Here is an 18,827-nt window from a genome sequence, read left to right as displayed (position 1 = left end):
GGTGCACATAATTGTAAGTTAAAAATTGAGGTGATACAAATAGTTTTATTCAAATCAAAAGGTCTTACACTCTTACTCATGCAATTAGGCTTGTTTTGATTTTGTTTTGTCATTCTTTGTGTTTTTGTCATTTGTTAACAAATTAGGACAGTGGGGAGTGGGCACAACAAACTTTAACGACGGATTCATGACACAATATTTTTTTTTTTTCCTAAATTTTATACACATTTTTCTGTGAGTTACTCTTTAATGTATTTTTACAAATCAAATCGTTTATCTTCTAAAACATCATAGACATTTCTCACAAAAAAGTATATAAATTCAAAACTAATAAGACATTCGTTTGTAATGAAGAAAATGGACTGTACAAAAAAATCATATATCCTTAAACCTATAGTTATATGGTTTCAGGTTTGTCTGTGATAGACATAATTTTTTATGAAAGACTTAAAAATAAACAATTTAAATTGTTAAAATAAATTAAAAAATGAGTCTAAATAACGTATGCAAAAAATAATGTGACGAATCCGCGCAATTTTAATATTTCAAAAGCATAAGCCTGTAAATAGTCCTGCAGTACTTCCAAAAATATCATTGTCAGATTTACTCAAAGCAAATGAAAGTGGATTAGGAAAGTATCGCTTCTCCTTTTCTTTCTTGTTTTCTTCAACTTTAAAGATTTGATTTTATCTTTCTCTCTCTCACAGTTCTCTTCGCTTCTTTCCACAACAAATATAAAAAATAAAATAAAATAAAATAAAACTGAACCACCCGCGCCTCCACTTTCAAAACTCCAATTCCGGACGAGGATTCTCTTTAGTTTTTTTTTGTGAAAATTTAGAGAATTATTTTATTATGTTTATTTTTCATATCTGTTTACCATACATCATACGGTCAGTTTTTATCAAGTACTATTGGGTTCAATTTTAAATAAAAAAATTCAAAATAATTTTTGGCTGCAAGATAATAAATGAACAGATACGATGAAATGATTTCCAGAATTCACACAAAGAATATCTTGGTAAAATCCTATTCCCCCAATTCCCACCCCAACTTTTTCAAAGCCAATTCTTTATTGTTAAAAAAAAAAACGGTCACCTAAAAAAGTGATATAAATATATGATTAATTAAATTAACACCCTCTAAGGCTTATTGTTTTCACAAAAATCTTCACGTTTCGTTTGAAAAATTAGATTAACATCCCTGACATTTTAATTCACTTTCATAAGACCCCTTAAATGATGACTATACCCTTGTAGTTAATTAGCTAAAATAAAAATAAAAAAATCTTTATAAATGAATAGAAAGAGAAATCAAGTTAGAAAAACTAAATTAAAATTATATATATAATCGCAAAGCAACAACTAGGGTTTTAGGGTTCTAAACATCTGGCTCGTTTGGCATATAAATTTGCAGGAAAGAGAAACCAAATCTGAGGAAACAAATTGTTTCCCATGTTTATGCAAAGGGTAATGCTAGGGAGACTAATTTTATAGAAAAAATTTGCAAACTAAATAATGTGTCACCAATAGGAATGAACATGTTTATTAACGCTTAAATAATAATTCAATCATCAATTTCAATGTCATTTAATTTACAAAATTTTATTTACAAATTTAGTCTTCCTAACGTTATCCTTACTCTTATGCAAAAGCCAGACATGCTCTGAACAGATGCGGAGCCATGTGGCCATGTTTTGGGCTTGGGTCGTCGCGATCCACCTACGTTCTTCACCTCCTCTCAAGTGAAAAAGACCAGCTCAAGCTTGAACTTTAATGCCCATCTTTTTGTATGACTATGAGTATAGGAATAGAGGAGTTTTATATGAAGACTAGCTAATTGATAACGTTTATCCTGGACAATCAAGTCTGGCTCTGCTCTAGGTCATGTTCCAAATTTCGAATAGCTTTTCATATGTGCTAGACATGAGAGTTCAGTTCGTACAGGATTTTCTCTTCTATTTTTTTAAATTAAATTTTATGATGCTATATAGAATTTCTTTTGTTTTATTATAATGTTTAATGTTTTTTTTTTTTTTTTTTTTTTTAGTTTGACTTTATTTCTATTTATTTACAAAGATTTTTTTATTTTAGTAATTAATTAAAAGGTTAAATTTGCCATTTAAGGGGTGATGTGATAGTAAACTAAAACGTGAGGAGATATTAGTGTAATTACTTAAACGTGAAGAAGTTTTGTGAAAATATAATAAACCTCAAAGAGTATTAATGTAATTAACCCTATAAATATAAGTCATAGCAGAATAATATACGCATAGCGTGTGGGTAGATGGATAATATAAGTTTCCAACAAAAACACGTGCATGCACTAAAATCTGAACAATACCAAACCAGTTCATTTTCCTTTGCTGACGTTTTTTTAGTTTTAATTTTTCAAGCAAAAACCAATGCAAATATTTCAAAGCGACTCCCCTGCAGGCTCCAGGTGTTCGACTCCTATATAGAGCTACTATTCCCTTAACATTGCAAGAAAAACTAACAAACAAGAGGTAAACAGAAGTGATATTTGGTAGGTATGGGAAACAGCAAGGTTCTTGTGGTAGGTGGTACTGGGTACGTCGGGAGAAGGATTGTTAGGGCAAACCTTGCCTCGGGTCACCCAACATACATCCTTCAAAGGCCAAAGATCGGCCTTGATATTGAGAAGCTGCAGATGCTCTTGGCCTTCAAGAAGCAAGGGTCTCACCTTGTGTAGGGCTCCTTTTCTGATCTCCAAAGCCTTGTTCGAGCTGTCAAGCTTGTCGATGTTGTAATTTGTACCATGTCTGGGGTGCATTTTCGGAGTCACAATCTTTTGTTGCAGCTCAAGCTTGTTGAAGCTATCAAAGAAGCCAGAAATATTAAGGTACGTGTATATTCTTTCCATCTTCAGCCTTCAATTCGTTAGTCGCTGGATTAGTAGTATTTCAGTCCACTTTGTGTAAAACAAAAAAATATATATATTTTTCGAGTTTAATTGATTAAATTTCTTGAGTTTACTGGTGTAATAAACAGTACCAAAAATAAACTTGACGATGTACTTTTTTTTTAATTTTTTGGTAACATAAGGGGGTGGATCACCCCAAAATTAGCTTAAATAGTTATTATAGATAATTCGAGGGTGTATTGGAATAAGATTATATTAGATTTGAAAGGCATTTATAAATCTATGTGTATCCAATTATAATTTGAAAATTTTTATTTGAACCCAGTTAACTTATCTCTGCATCCATTAATTTTTTTTTTTAATTTTATATTTCCATTACACCCTAATAAAATAAAAAAATGGGTGTAGAAAGATATTATCAACTAGCGAATGAGTGGGTCAAAGTGGCCCTGAGAGCCCCAATTGGCGGTTGGGTGGATTGCCAAAAATTGAAAAGAGGGATTAACGAAGGGTGTAGAAGAACTGTAAAATGATAGTGGAGGAGGTTTGTGGCCTTTGACGAAATCGGGAGATCGTGTTGCCTGAGCTGAGTTAGGTTCGTCAGAGAAATATAGGGCTTCTGATATTGATATCGATCACTCTCTCTCTCTCTCTCTCCCTCTCTCTCTCTCCCTCTCTCAAATTTTGATCTCTCATCAATTCCCTCTTCTGATACAACCCAATTCTCAATTCCCTTAATCAACCTGCAAGTAGCACAAGAAGGCTATGGAAGAAGAGGGAAGGAGAGATGAAGAAGCAGAGCTCCAAATATTTTTGTATTTAATTTCTTTTTATCAAATTAACCATCAGGCAAAACAATTACACAATGGACTATCTATAATACTCCCAAACCACTACCAGCTAGCAGAATCTAACAGACTTTCCTAATTACTTGTAATAATCCCATTTTACTAACTAATTCAATGCCTAACTATGATTAAGCTAATCAGGGTCAGAACATCTTCACCCAATTTCAAATGACTACTTGTCATCCTTGAAAGCTTACATAGCTTTTTAACCTGTCCACATTTGGGACTGCATCCTTATTCCACGAATTGCAAGATCACGCCAGTTTTTTGAGCTGCAATTTGATAGTTTTTTTTTTTTTAATTGGTTCATTAAGTTTTAAGGAAATAGTAGTCGGACCAAAATCTAGCCCCATAGAGATGAGCACGAAGAATTGATCATTGACGAGATAAAGAGTAGGTCGGCGACGACAATTTTTGGAATGACAATCGGAATTAAGTCCGATCACTGCCACAGTAGGTTGTTGGGTGGGTTTACTGTCCTTTTTTTTTTTTTTGTTTTTTTTTTTTTTTTTTTTTTTTTCAAGTTTGTCAATTTTGTATTTGAGGGCAAAAAGGTAAGTTTGCGGGACAAAATTTTCAAGTTGGGTGTGAAAATAGGATCATTGAGTGTAAATAAAATCTCCCTTATGATTTTAGTTGAGTGTTTTAAATGCAAGTGGTTGTCAATTCAGATTTTAAGTACTCAATCCAAATCTGATAGTATTCAATCCAAAATTTGAAAGTGTCTCTTAAAGTCTGAGGGTATTCAAAAAGCCAGTGAATTTGTAAGATTCAATGAATTAGAGGATTTTGAAGGATTCTAGAATGTGAGGTATAAATACTAAAGGTCCTCGCAAATCATGCATCCCCTCTCAAGATTTCAGCGTTATTACTCTGTACAATACAAGCAGTCTCATATTCTGTAGGTAATACACACAGAGGTCTATATGCCTACTTTCTCCTATTGTGAATCTTTTGATTACGATGTAATTATCTTGTTGGTTGGTTAACATTTATTTGTTTTTCAATTGCTTATACTTGTTTTTGTTGTTTTGCTGCATCATGGTGTATGATTACAGTATTTTAGTTGGTCAGACCATTGCATCCAAATATGGTTATATGGTTTTTTGAGTTGGCGATGTGTGCGGAGCTGAAGAGTTTAAAGTGAATCAATTAAAATCCATAAGACTCCACCAAAATCATTAAACATCATAATATAATACTCCTTCAAATTCTTCACAATCCGTGTGAGCATGTGTGAATCATTTAAAATCCATAGACCTCATGGGAGTTTATAATTACATTAAAATCCCTTAAATTCCTAATTGAATCATATCATTAAATAATCGAGTTCTAATCCAATCAGGAAGATTCTCACAATAATGATACCCAAGATATATATTATAGTTCCAATTAACAATGCCAACGGTCACCATGTTCTTCTTTTGATAGACGTGCACTAACTCGCATTTGGCTATGTGTGTCATAAGTTGTTGGCATTGATCAATGATGTTGGCAAGAGGATGAAAGCTGATATTAGCCATATCATTAATTAAATTAACCACAAGAGCCGAATCCATCTCCACACATAATCTTGAAATACCCTTATTAACTGCAAATTTCAGTCCAAATATGGCCCCCAAAATTTCAGCATCAATCATCTGCCCTTTGCCCAAATTACCGAGCCAGTTAGTGATGTTGTCTCTAAAAACTCCTCTGCACCTATATTTCTAGTAGCATTGGTCTGAAAATCGTCCACATTAAGCTTCACCCTCTCTGCAGTAGGTGGATCTCAAGCTAGAGAAACTTGCATCTTAGGATCATTAGAGCATACACACTTAGAGCCATCATACCATTCATTTGCAGCCTTAAAAATAATAGTTTTGGGAGATTGCGGGATTGCGAAATTGTCTTCAAAGAGTTGTTTATTCCTCCCTTTCCATGTATACCAACAAGTAAAAATAAAATCACTACACCCAATTTGTTCAGAGCCCTGAACAAATTGGGTGTAGTGATTTCAGGCCATACTAACTTGGATTTCAAATTAGCCATCACCCAAGCAGTTACATCATGATTAAAGGAGAGTTGTACCTGTCTAGGCATTCCCATCAATTCCCAATTACTCCTTGTCTTGGGCAGTTTCTAAAAATATGAAGAATGGTATCAGAAGTCCCAGAGCATAAAGAACAAGAGGAATCCACAGTCAGGTTTCTCTTGAACCACAAACGTTGACGATCTCCATGGTTTGTTTAGTCACTCTTATGGATGAAGCTGATATCGCAACATACACGATCAAGACGATAGATGATCCACAAACGTTGAACAAAACATTGTACCTTCGTCCACCTGAAAACGCACACACAGAAACAATTGGTCGAAATGTCGGAGAACCTTCTCGGAAAGAAACTAGTAAAGATCACCATTTCTAAACAAGACTTTCTTGCTTCTATAAAAGGTATTTAATCATTTGAAATCAGTTGTGTTCAAGAAAATTACTAACATATATTCATCCGTACGTGCTTAATTAATGTCTCTAGGGAAGAGTTGAAAATTATTACAATAATTTAAGGGAGATGAAAGGTTTGAACTCAAGACATATAAGTAAAAATCTAGCACCATATCCACTAGGATACTAAACTACATGCTTGATCGACACATTAAAATAACCGACACCACTTAGTGCTAAGAATTTAGATTTGAACTCTCGGATTGTGTGATGTTCAAAATCAATGGTTTACAATCTAACACCATTTAGTTGGGGTACTTTTAGTTCTCAAAATTATAGGATGTTAATCTGTCAACAACACTGAACAGGATCAATGAACATTCATAGCTACTTGTGGTTAGTCAGCATTTGAGAGTTTTATTTTTATGTACTAGTTTGATTTTGTTCTCTACCTGAAATATTATGTTTCAGGTATGGACTATGCAAGTAAGGTAGGTGTCGGGCATTTTTACCACATTTTCTATGAAAGCGATCTGACGAACTTTGAAATCAAGGGAGAAGGAGTAGAAGAAGCTTCAAAGCTTTACCCAGAAGTGAAATATACACGCATTGATGAATACTTAAAAGTATATGCATGATGCCAATCCAATGTGTTTAATAATAGTTTGTAAAAAAGTATAATATATATTGTACTCTAATAGGATATTCCACTTTTTATGAAGCACGACCAGAAAGGGATGACACCCTTAAGGCTAGTTTTGTATTGCTATGTTCAAAAAAAAAAAAAAAAAAAAAAACATGTTTTTGCTATGCTATGAAAATTAATAAAGCAATTGAGTGTTTGATAAATTTTTTTGTGTAAATTCAATTTTTCGAGTCTTTGGTAAAATTTTATATGAAACTGCTGTAACTATAGTAAATGACTAAAAATGATATGATTTTGGATGGGGTAAATTAACATTTGACCTTTTGAACTAGTACTCCAGTTAAAATTGACCTTTGAACTATTTTGTTTTAGTAAATTAACCCCCTAAACTATTTGAAATCAACTAATTGACCCATTGTCAGGAGATTTCATCCACTGTTTGGTCAAATTCAAGGGAAAATTAGTCTTTTCTTCATAAATTCTTACTTGTCAACTATAATCACCAATAACTTATGATATTTGAAAACAAAATAATGTATAATGCCAATATGAGATGGTCTTTTATGTAAACGTTTTGTTTTTTTTTTTATTATTATTATGTTTTCTCATTATGCTATATGTTTTTGAATTATTCTGTGTCCATGTTTCAAAATTTTACTTATGGTTAGAGCTGACAAGTAACAATTGATGATAAATGACTAATTTGCCCTTGAATTTGACAGAATTGATTCCTCAATCTAACGGCAAGGGGTTAATTGACTGATTTTAAATAAGGGGCTAATTTACCAAAAAAAATAGTCTAAGGGGTCAATTTCAACTGGATTGATAATTCAAGATGTCAAACCGCAATTTACTCTTTTGGATGTAAAAAGATAATTTATTTTATTGTTTATTCATAATTGTTTTAGCTGTTATGACTATTTATAATCTTTACTTACATATTTAGAATCAAAATACCAAATCCCCTCCATCCAAATAAACGCCCAGATCTCCTGGTCTACTTCGACAAGGGCACCACGCCCTCGACAGGAGGTTCAGCCCAGATGAATTATGCAACTTGTTGGGTCTCTGATAGAGGCTTTCACTCTCAAAGTTCTGCTGCACGCTCTTCCCATCACCCTCAGAAATTGTCACATTGGAATCCATACTCTGTGTCGCGCTCTCAGTCTTCATGTTTGCATAGGAGAGAGAGCTCTCACTTCAATAACTTCACACTGCTTCCCTGAGATCAAGGAAACCCTCGAAGGAAACGACACCGAGAAGATCAAATCCCTGAAGAATGCCATCATGCTCTTCCTCAACGGTCTGGGTCTGGGTTTTGCCTAGAGAAATTAGGCGAAGAAGACAAATTAAATCATGAAATTATAGCCTCTTAATTCATCCTTTGAGAATAATATATGTCTGTGTTTCTCCACTTACGATTAATGAATCTTTATTGTCTAGACATAAAAAGCAGAACTGTTCATTCTCTTTATCATTATTTGAAGATCATATCTGCAAAAAATTATTCAATTTGAAGTTTGTTTTAATTATTCATATACATGAAATAAATCAATGATTCATCATGATGATATTGCTTGTTACTAAAACCGTTAATTGGTTTAAGACACATAGATGATTAAACGATCTCGAATTAAATAATTTTTTCTCTATATAATTATTAAATAATGATAAGAAGAATGAACTATTCTGATTATAATGTTCGAACTATAAAAATTTGTTAAATCATAAATGTGGGAGGAGTGAAAACATGAACATTATCATTATAATATAAAAGGTGGATTCATGAAATACCATTACATTTTTACTAATTAAAATCATAAATACATATCAGATAGAACATTCATAATTGTCCTATTACTTTTATTGGGTACAAATACATCAAGTTTGCCAATCTGTAGAGAGAAGACTGAAAATCACCATGTCCCTACTCCTTCCCTTCAACATACAATATTTTCTCAGCACACCTTCTCTCCGAAAGCCCACCTTCTCAAGTAACCTTTGCGATCCCACATTGTCCACATCAACAAGAGCTTCAAGTCTATCCAAATGTGTCCACTCTTTGAATATTGTATCAGCAACCAATTTCACAGCCTGGGATGCAATTCCCTTGCCCCAGTACTTGGACCCCAAAACATATCCAAGTTCACCTCTGCACCGATTATTGCCCGGGAAAGCGGTAACCGAAATGGCACCGATTGGCCTGTTGTCAAGGCAGATTGCTCTAAACCAGGGGTGGGGGACGACAACATCCTTGATAAAGTTTAAGGCTTCTTCTTTGGAAGCATAGGGTTCCCAAGTGCAGAAAACTGTGACTTTCTCATCTGTGCCCCATACCATGAAATCATCAATATCCGCGAGATCCAACGGCCTCAGTGTTATCTTGGACAGGTCAATCTCAGTGCCTTCTCTTCCATTTGACATCGCAGAACTTCCCTCCATATGAACAATTCTCAATATATTCGTTCACTTTTGAGCATTGTCTGAAGAGCATCTGGGGTTTAGTATGCATAGAAAGTGAGGGCACAAGAAGTTGCTTGGAGATAACGTTGGATTAAATGGAAGAGGGTCCAGCCGGGTTCCTTGCTGGTCAATTACCTTTGAGTGGCGAGCAAGAATTGGACGAACTGCCACAAATAGTACGGGTACTTGTGGCCGCCTTGGTTGACCAAGTAACAAGGCACCACTAGGCAAGTGGCTACACAAGTTGGGGCCACCTCTGGGTAATTGCTCATCTGTGGAGAAGACATTTTTGTTATTATTGTGTTATGCAGGATGGGATGGAATGCAGTGAGATGAAATAGTTAGGGTGACAAAATAGCGTGGCACACGTTGTTCTTGGAATGGATTTGGTCCAATTTTTTGTACCACTCTCCTCCCATGGAACAAACTTGTTCCACTGTGAAACACAAAATTATAACTTTCTTGGACAAAATATCCCTTCTCTTTTGCAATAATTCTACCCCACAAATAGGAAAAAGATCCTCACCGAATCCTTTTTCTAGGGATTCCGTGATCATATCTGTTCATTGTACATCATGCGATCAGAAACCATTTAAAATTTAAAATTTAAAATTAAATATAAATAGTACTTAACGAAAACTGACCGCATAATGTACGATAAACGGACACGATCACGGAGTCCCAGAAAAAGGATCCGGCGAGAATCCTTTTCCCTCCAAATATGCTGACCTAATCCCTCCTCCGTCGATCCCACCTATATCCCCTCCTCCGTCGATCCCATATGTGCTGATCTAATGCCTCCTCTTCTTTTCTGTCGAAACCATGGCAGCGTCATCGCACCTGCTACAGAATCCACTCACTGGTCCCATAATAACCAAATACCAACTTTCACTGGACTTCCCTCTCTATTGGCATCATCTCTTTCAATTCCTTCTTTGTTGCCGTTCGACGACAAGGTCATGGTCGTCGTTTTGGGCTTATTCACATTATTGCTAATCCGGTATGAGATTTAGTCCACTTTCTACCCTCTAAATGTAAATAATATCACCTATTCTTAAAAAAATAAAAAAAATAAAAATAAAATAAAAAATAAAAAATAAAAAATAAAAAACATGAGTACGCTGTTCATTTAATCTTTTCGTTTCATTCCGTCCTATGTACCAAACACTGAAAAGAACAATTGTCCTATTCCGGTCTGTTCATACCAAACGTAGCACAGAACTCCATTCCGTCCCATTCTATCCCATTTCATCTCGTTTACATGTTAAACGGTACCTTAGTGCAACTGGGCTAATTGATCATGTGTTTTGGAGAAAGAATTGTCATCGTACGATTGATGTTAGTAAAATTCCTATGAAATATAAGGCAATGAACTTATTTTAATTAAAATTTTATATTTCAAATTATTTTAATTTACCAAAAGTCAAATTTGAGTGAAAGAATGGGTTAATAACAGAAACACTCTTTGAGATTTATCGTGTTTTCACAAAATCCTCTTACGTTTGAAACATTACATTAACACTGCCTGACGTTTTAATTTTCATTCATATAACTCATTTTGGTAAAGTCGAACTAATAGGACAAATCTATCCTTATAATTAATTACTTAAATACTAAAAAAGAGATTTTATAAATAAATAGAACAGTCAAATCAAATTAAACATTACATTAGATGATTTTAATCTTATAAATAAACATAGGACGATTTACCGCAATAGACATATATATTTTAGTGCAGATTCGATCCCTGCCGATCCCGCTACCTCCTAACATTTGACAAATTAACTCATTAACATTATTGTTTGTCCAAAACAAGAACATTATCGTTTGTCCCTCATCTTCTCTCTGGCTGCATTTTCTTGATCTTCAACCTCATCATCTTCTCTCTAGATGCATTTTCTTGATCTTCAACTGCACAAACAAATTGCTTGTATTCGATTCCTTGAATCCATCTCCGTTGATTTTCTGAAATCTTCTCATGCTTTCTAAATTTGATTTGTATATAATTTTTGTTGGCGTGAGTTGACTCCTCATTACAGTAGGATTTGTTACCTTTCTTATCTCCTTGCAAACAGGATAGGGTTTATTAGTTTTATTCTTTTCTTGTATCATACATATACGAAGCATTCCAGAACCCTAAATCAACACATACGAACCAAGGGTGTTGCTGGAAATGAGTTGGGGAAAGGGTAGTTGGGAATTGTGGGTCCGCAGTGAAAAAAGGGAAGTTAAATGTCTGGATTCAAGGGTGAAGAAGATGGAGGAGGAGAAGATGTGAGATTCTGTCAAATTTTTTTGTTTGTTTTAATGTTTTATTAAATTTTAATTTGATTTCTTTTACTTTTTATTTATAAAGTCTTTTTTTTTTTTTTTCATTTTGTTTGTAAGTAATTGTAAGGGTCGATTTGGCCTATTAGTATGATTTTTTGACCAAAAAGGGTTATGTGAAATTAAATGTGGGGATGTTAGTGTCATGTTTCAAACATGAGGGAGTTTTGTGAAAATACATTAACCTTCAGTTGATGTTACTATAATTAACCCTATGTGAAATAGCATGGTTAATATATGAAAATAACTTTTTTTTTTTTTTTTTTTTTTTTTTGGTCAAGCGATATATTTGTTAGATTAGATGTTAGATTAGGAAGCAGATGAGGTTTGAACCCACGCATTGGTGCAAGGACAACACTCATCTCTATCACTATGGTAGAGGGCCACTTGTATATATGAAAATGTATGAAATAACTTTAACAATTTGATTACAACTCCAACTCCTACTCTTCTCTTAATTTTTGGAAAGAAACAATATTATTTGTACTAAGAGGGGGAGAGGGGGCTTAACCTCATAATAAGATAGCAATAATGTAGTTCAAATTCTCCTATGGCGAGAATTGAACCTAACCTTTCACTTACATGTGAAGAGTAATATCACTTGACCATAGTATTAAATGACAACCCTTCTCTTAATTTGACAACCCCAAAATTTTACTTAATCAAATTGGAATTTAGGACTGGATTCGGTTTGGGACCGAACTAAAACAGGTATACCGAAAATATATATCAGATAGAACATTACTTTGCATAATTGTCCTATTACTTTTTATTGGGTACAAATACATCAAGTGTTCCAATATGTAGATAGAAGACTGAAAATCACCATGTCCCTACATCTTCCCTTCAAAATAAAATATTTTCTCAGCATGCCTTCTCTTTGAAACCCTACCTTCTCAAGCACCCTTTGCGATCCCACATTGTCCACATCAACAAAAGCTTCGACTCTCTCCAGATGTGCCCACTCCTTGAATATGTCATCAACCACCAATTTCACAGCCTGGGTTACAATCCCTTTGCCCCAGTACTTGGACCCCAAAGCATATCCAATTTCAGCTCTGCACCGATCATTGCCCGAGAAAGCGGTCACCAAAATGTAACCAATTGGCCTGTTGTCAAGGCAGATTGCCCTGAACCAGGGGTGCGGGATGATAACATCCTTGATATAGTCTAGGGCTTATTCTTTGGAGGCATAAGGTTCCAAGAGCAGAAAACTGGGACTTTCTCATCTGTGCACCATACCATGAAATCATCAATATCCGCGAGATCTAACAGCCTCAGTGTGATATTGGACAAGTCAATCTCACTGCCTTGGTTGACCAACTGTCAAGGTGCCACTAGGCAAGCTTTCTAATGACACTCACAAAAAAGGGTTTCACAAATGGATCATTTGATTCCTTCCGATCTTTAATTGCACATATCCAAGAGAGTCCCCAAAATATTTGTTTTGTTTTGTTTTGTTTGAGTACATTAATATTTTTACACAAATAAGAGGGAGAGTTTGGGTATGCCACACAACGGGTAACTTAATTTGGTATTGAATTCGTCATTCACGAAATTCGAATCTAAGACCTCTCACTTCCAAGTGAAGAAGAATACCACCAAACCGTAATAATGTCTTATTATTTGATCATTTAATAATAAGAAACAAGTTGACAAAGATAATTAAAAAAAATAAAACAAGCTGGCAGACATCTTTTAATAATTGGAAGAATGTTTGAGGAGTAGGATAGAGAGTCTCTAAATCTAGAGAATGGGCAAAAGTTTTAAATTTGTAGAGTGAGTTTATCAACTCTATTGAAGCATTAAAAAAAAAACAAAAAACAAAAAAAAAAACATACGTTTCATGTTGGAAATTGAAATAGAAAGGAGCAAAGTTATCCGAAAAAATTTAGAAACCTTAAGTGGTGAATGATTCTTGGGATAAGTCGAGGACTAAGTCACTCTCTTTAAGACGTTTCACTGCTCTGCCCAAAGTGTGCAAGCAGTTCACAAACACCATGTCGTCCCCATGATAAAACAACCCAGAACTTTTTTCTTCTAATAGGTTATTCCTTGCACAATGAAAGAACTTTCGAATTCACACCTTTTATATATGTTGCTTTCAGAACTCAATTTTAAAAAAATAATAAGTTGTTGTTTCTTTTTCTTCTACATCTTTTCTTCAAAATAGGGAACATATATATATATATATATGCAAGACAATAAAGTATACGTTGCAAATTTTTGAGATTCAAGGGCTTGAAAATCTTAAAGAATCAAATCTGAAAGAATCTAAACTGAAGAAAACCAAACGGTCAAATCAAAACTATAAATATTCAAATGGAAAAAAAAAAAAATGTAGAAGGACATCATTTGACCTAATCTTCTTCTCTGTTCAGAGAAAGGATGTAACAGCCCGTCCTGAGAATTTTAAAAACGTACGCGTGAAAAGACAGTTTTGCCCCTAGTGCGTTTCCTTTACGTTTTTGTGGTTGTTTCGCATATAGGTGATACCTATCCCGAGGACGAGCGTGGTCACTCGAGGCAGGGGGGTTACGACCCTTCCACATACCAGTGAGTGGGCTTTTGGTTTTCCGTATATACCTATATACATATATTTTCCCAGAAATTCATTTAAAACGTTTATTCGTTATATGCCATGCATTATATTACTGTTGTTTATGCATCGTTAGTTGCATTCATATTTATGCATATTTGGTGTTGCGGACGCATAGGTAAGTGCCAGGTGAGTTGTGATTATGTTTACTTTCAGTAGTGATTTGAGATACGTAGAGAGCTCATAACATGCACCCCCGGTGTTAGTGCTCCCGCCCAGAGTTGGGCACAGTCCTTCACGTGATGTTCACTTCCCGCACCACACGCTCAGCTTAGATCCAAGTTAGGTGCACAGTCCTATCGTACAAACCACTTTAGGTGGTTCCGACTCGTAGGTGACCCGCGATTACTAGCCCAGCCTTCACGTGATCGTAGCACTTGAGCGTTTATATATATTACACCCAGGCCTGTCGTACAGACCACCTTAGGTGGTTCCGACTCGTGTGCAGGTCTAGTTACTGAGATTGAGATTTGAGCTCTAGATTCAGCCGTACAGGTCACGTTAGGTGACTCCAGCTGCCAGATTATATGTTATTGATATGATTTTTACCTAAGCACTTGCATTTCATTTTGAGGTTTTGGCATGGCATATTCTTGAGCATGATTGGTATATATATGTGTATATCCATTTTCTGGGAAGTATACAAGTTTTACGGCGAGGGGTTAGAACTTATTTGTTAAATGGTTTTCGAAAAGCTTTGTTTTTGCCCACTCACGCTTTTGTTTTGCGCCCCTCCAGGTTCTAGTTGACTAGCAGGTTTGGTGGTTTCCCAGAGGACTTTCCCGGCATTTCTAACAGACGATCACCAGCGTAGGGTCACATTCGGGTGTACTATTGTTGCGTCCTTTTCTTTTGGATTGCTTTAGGTTTATGCTCTGAACTTAGCGTCACACTTACGCTTGCATTTGTTATTACTTTATGTAAACCAGTTTTTATTTATTCGTATTACTATTTCCATCATTATTTTATTAGCTTCCGCACTGTGCACATGGCTACGTCACTTCCACGTGATGGCCAGCATGCCCTGATCTCGACCGGGGTGTGTCAGTTTGGTATCAGAGCCTAGGCTTGGCAGTCCTGTGCTTTTGTGAGTATTCTAATGGTTTTGGTGTCTTCTGTCAGAACTATGCCGCCTCGTCAGGAACCACGTCGCTCTGCTGAGCCTAGTTTCCCCGATATTGCTCAGCTGGGGGAAGTTATCGCTACAGCTATTCAGTCGGCGATCCGCCCTTCCCAGATGAGGGTTATGAGGGCGCAGAGCGATGGTTAGAGCATATTGAGAAGACTTTTCGTGTTTTGCACAGTCAGGGGAATCTTCCAGTTGAGAAGTAGGTTGAGACGACATCATGGTTTCTGGGTAAGGAGTCTGCAGCCTGGTGGGAGCAGGAACTCCGTCGTTTGACTCCAGCTGAGATGACTGATTGTGATGTTTTCCAAGAGTTGTTCAGAAGAAGGTTTGTACTTCCTGAGTACATTGATCATAAGAAGCAGGAGTTCACTGAGCTGAGACAGAGGAAGATGACGGCTAATGAGTACTATCGGAGGTTCACTGATTTGTCTCGTTATCATCCAGATGTTGCTGGTAATCCGGCGGAGATGCTTCGTCGTTTCTGTTTAGGCACTAAGAAGAAGTGGCGCTCGATGGCGACCACTACCCACTGTGATACCTACCAGGAATTCTATGAGATTTTGTTGAGGATTGAGGATTCTGAGAGCATACCGAGCGAGAGTGAGGAGGAAGAAAAGGATAGTAATCATTAGAAAGAGGATAAGGGTAAAGGTCAGGCGTCGCTCGGGCCTTGTAGGACACAGAACTTCAAGAGGGGTGGCACTAGTTCTAGCTCTTCTAGCGGTGATTTTAGCGCCACTGGTCAGGGACGTGGAGGTAGGTTTGCTGGTGGTGCTAGAGGCCAGAGACAGGATGATGATGGTAGAGGCAGGGCCCCAGTTTGCTGCAGGTGTAATAACCGGCATTTTGGTGAGTGTAGGCGTGGTAACAGTGGTTGTTTTACGTGTGGGCAGATGGGACATCGGGCTGCAAATTGTCCCCAGAGTCAGCAGCAGAAGCCGTAGCTGACTTTCTTGCCGCCACCTGCACCGATTCAGCAGATTCAGGGTCCGGGTAGTTATGGACAGGCAGGTCGAGGTGGTGCCTACCACTATCAGGGTGATGTTGTTCCTTATGCCCCGGGACAGTATCAGTATCCCCAGGACCCCTATTCCCAGGGTGGTTATCCTCCGTATTCTGGTGGCTATATGCCGTATCCTCCAGCTCCAGCAGACGGTTCTCAGTGGTTTCAGGGAGGACAGTTCCAGCAGGGGGAGATTGCTACGAGTAGTGTGGGGTCTTCGAGGTAGTATGGTCAGCCCAGTCAGGGGCGTGGCACTCAGAGTCGTGGTGGCCAGACGAGCAGAGGTCGAGGTGGACGACAGCAGACCCAGGGGCGTATTCATAATATTTCTCTACATGATGCTCAGAACAATCTAGATTTGATCATGGGTACGTTAAATATCCTTGGTTATTTTGCTAGAGTATTAATTGATTGTGGTACTACACATTCTGTGATTTCTCATACATTTGCTCAAGTGACGCAACCTCGTCCCACACCTCTAGGGTATGATTTAGAGTTCGTTATGCCTAGAGGGGAGAGATGTATTATAGATCGTGTGTACCCAGGATGTCCAGTGATAGTAGAGGATGTGGTTATCCCAGCTGATCAGATATTGTTGACTTTGATGTGATTCTGGGCACGGATTGGTTGCATTTCAATTGTACCAATATTGATTGTTACGGGAAAATAGTTACGTTCCATCGTCTTGGACTACCTGAGGTTACTTTTGTGGGCGAGCAGAGTGGGGTGAGACATGGTGTTATTTCGGCTTTGCGAGCGAAAAAGGTTGTTATTTAAAGGCTGCCAGGGGTACTTAGCTCATGTGGTGTTGGATGAGGCTGCTCCTAGTAGAGTTGAGGATGTGAGAGTAGTCAGGCACTTTCCAGATGTTTTCCCCGAGGATTTACCTGGTTTACCACCGGACCGAGACATGGAGTTTACTATCAAGTTGCTTCCAGGTACTAATCCTATTTCCTTGACTCCTTATCGTATGGCTCTCGCTGAGTTAAGGGAATTGAAAGTTCAGTTGCAGGAATTAGTGGATAAGGGTTTTGTTCAGCCTAGTACTTCACCTTGGGGAGCTCCAGTATTATTTGTGAGAAAGAAAGACGAAACTTTGAGGCTATGTATTGATTACAGGCAATTGAACCGGGTGTTCCAGCCATATTTGGATAGGTTTGTTATTGTTTTCATCGACGACATTTTGGTGTATTCGAAGTCCAAGGCGGAGCATGTTCGACATCTTACTTTGATGTTGAAAAGGTTGAGGGAACACTAATTGTATGCTAAGTTTAGCAAGTGCCAGTTTTGGTTAAACCAAGTTGCGTTTTTGGGGCACATCATTTCAGCTTAGGGTATTTTGGTGGACCCTCAGAAGGTTGCAGCTGTGGAGAGTTGGGAGCAACCGCGAACCGTCACAGAGGTGAAGAGTTTCCTTGGTTTAACAGGGTATTATCGGCGGTTTCTTAAGGATTTTTCTGTGATTGCTTTACCGCTGACGAGGTTAACGAGGAAAGATGTTAAATTTGAGTGGGATGATAAGTGTGAGCAGAGTTTCCAGCAATTGAAATATTGTCTCACTCACGCACCTGTATTGGCACTCCCGGACGATAGTGGTGATTTCGAGGTTTATAATGATGCTTCCTTGAATGGTCTGGGATGTGTGTTGATGCAGCATGGTAGGGTGATTACTTATGCTTCGCGACAGTTGAAACCCCATGAGTTGAATTAGCCTACACATGATTTGGAGTTAACAGCTATCATTTTTGTGTTGAAGTTATGGAGACATTACCTTTACGGAAAGAAATCTAGGATCTTTACAGATCACAAGAGTCTTCAGTATCTTTTTACGCAAAAAGATCTTAATCTTCGTCAGAGGAGGTGGTTGGAGTTGCTCAGTGATTATGACTGCACGATTGATTATCACCCTGGTCGTGCAAATGTAGTTGCTGATGCACTTAACAGGAAGTCTCAGAGCCGCATTAATGCGTTATATGCGAGTCGCATTCCTCTTTTGGCAGACTTACGCTTTACGGGAATGAGGTTAGAAGCAGAAGATCGAGATGTGGCTTTACTTGCTAATTTTCAAGTTAGGCCAATTTTGGTCGATCGGGTGCTTGAAGCTCAGGTAGCTGATAGAGAAACTCAGGAATTGATCCAAGCTCGAGATCGAGGAGGGAGGAGAGACCTCAGAGTTCGTGAATCGGATGGCATGTTGATGCAAGAGGGTAGAATGTTCGTGCCTAATAATTTGGAATTAAAGAAAGCAATTCTCAATGAAGCACATATCTCGGCTTATGCCATGCATCCTGGAGCTACTAAAATGTATCATACCATTCGACCATTTTATTATTGGCCGGGTATGAAGAGGGAAATAGCTGAGTATGTGAGTAGGTGTGCTGTTTGTCAGCAAGCTAAGGCGGAAAGGAAGAAGCCGTTTGGGTTGTTGCAGCCGCTTCCCGTTCCAGAGTGGAAATGGGAAAATATTACTATGGATTTTGTGTACAAGCTTCCGCGTACACAT

The 18,827-nt window shown here is 37.2% G+C and overlaps 2 protein-coding genes across 2 annotated transcripts; both read right to left on the bottom strand.

Annotated features, from left to right (window-relative positions):
• Nucleotides 1–8,573: 8,573 nt before the first annotated feature.
• Nucleotides 8,574–9,413, bottom strand: LOC137732254 (uncharacterized). The gene has a single exon (XM_068471558.1). The coding sequence runs from the start codon at nucleotides 9,242–9,244 to the stop codon at nucleotides 8,684–8,686; it is 561 nt and encodes a 186-aa protein (XP_068327659.1). The 5' UTR covers nucleotides 9,245–9,413; the 3' UTR covers nucleotides 8,574–8,683.
• A 2,967-nt stretch (nucleotides 9,414–12,380) lies between these two features.
• LOC137732709 (uncharacterized) lies at nucleotides 12,381–13,595 on the bottom strand. Its single transcript, XM_068471997.1, is given in 3 exon segments — nucleotides 12,381–12,793; nucleotides 12,796–12,916; nucleotides 13,587–13,595. Coding segments are annotated over 3 exon segments (543 nt in total).
• Between the last annotated feature and the right edge of the window lie 5,232 nt (nucleotides 13,596–18,827).

The sequence above is a fragment of the Pyrus communis genome, chromosome 4 (genome assembly GCF_963583255.1).
Source record: "Pyrus communis chromosome 4, drPyrComm1.1, whole genome shotgun sequence".
Classification (NCBI taxonomy): Eukaryota; Viridiplantae; Streptophyta; class Magnoliopsida; order Rosales; family Rosaceae; genus Pyrus; species Pyrus communis.
Note: the sequence above shows the minus strand (reverse complement) of the source record. Positions and strands in the feature narration are given on the sequence as shown.

Excerpts from the sequence above, each read along its gene's own strand:
- LOC137732254 (XM_068471558.1), bottom strand. The coding sequence starts at position 9,244 with ATGGAGGGAAGTTCTGCGATGTCAAATGGAAGAGAAGGCACTGAGATT.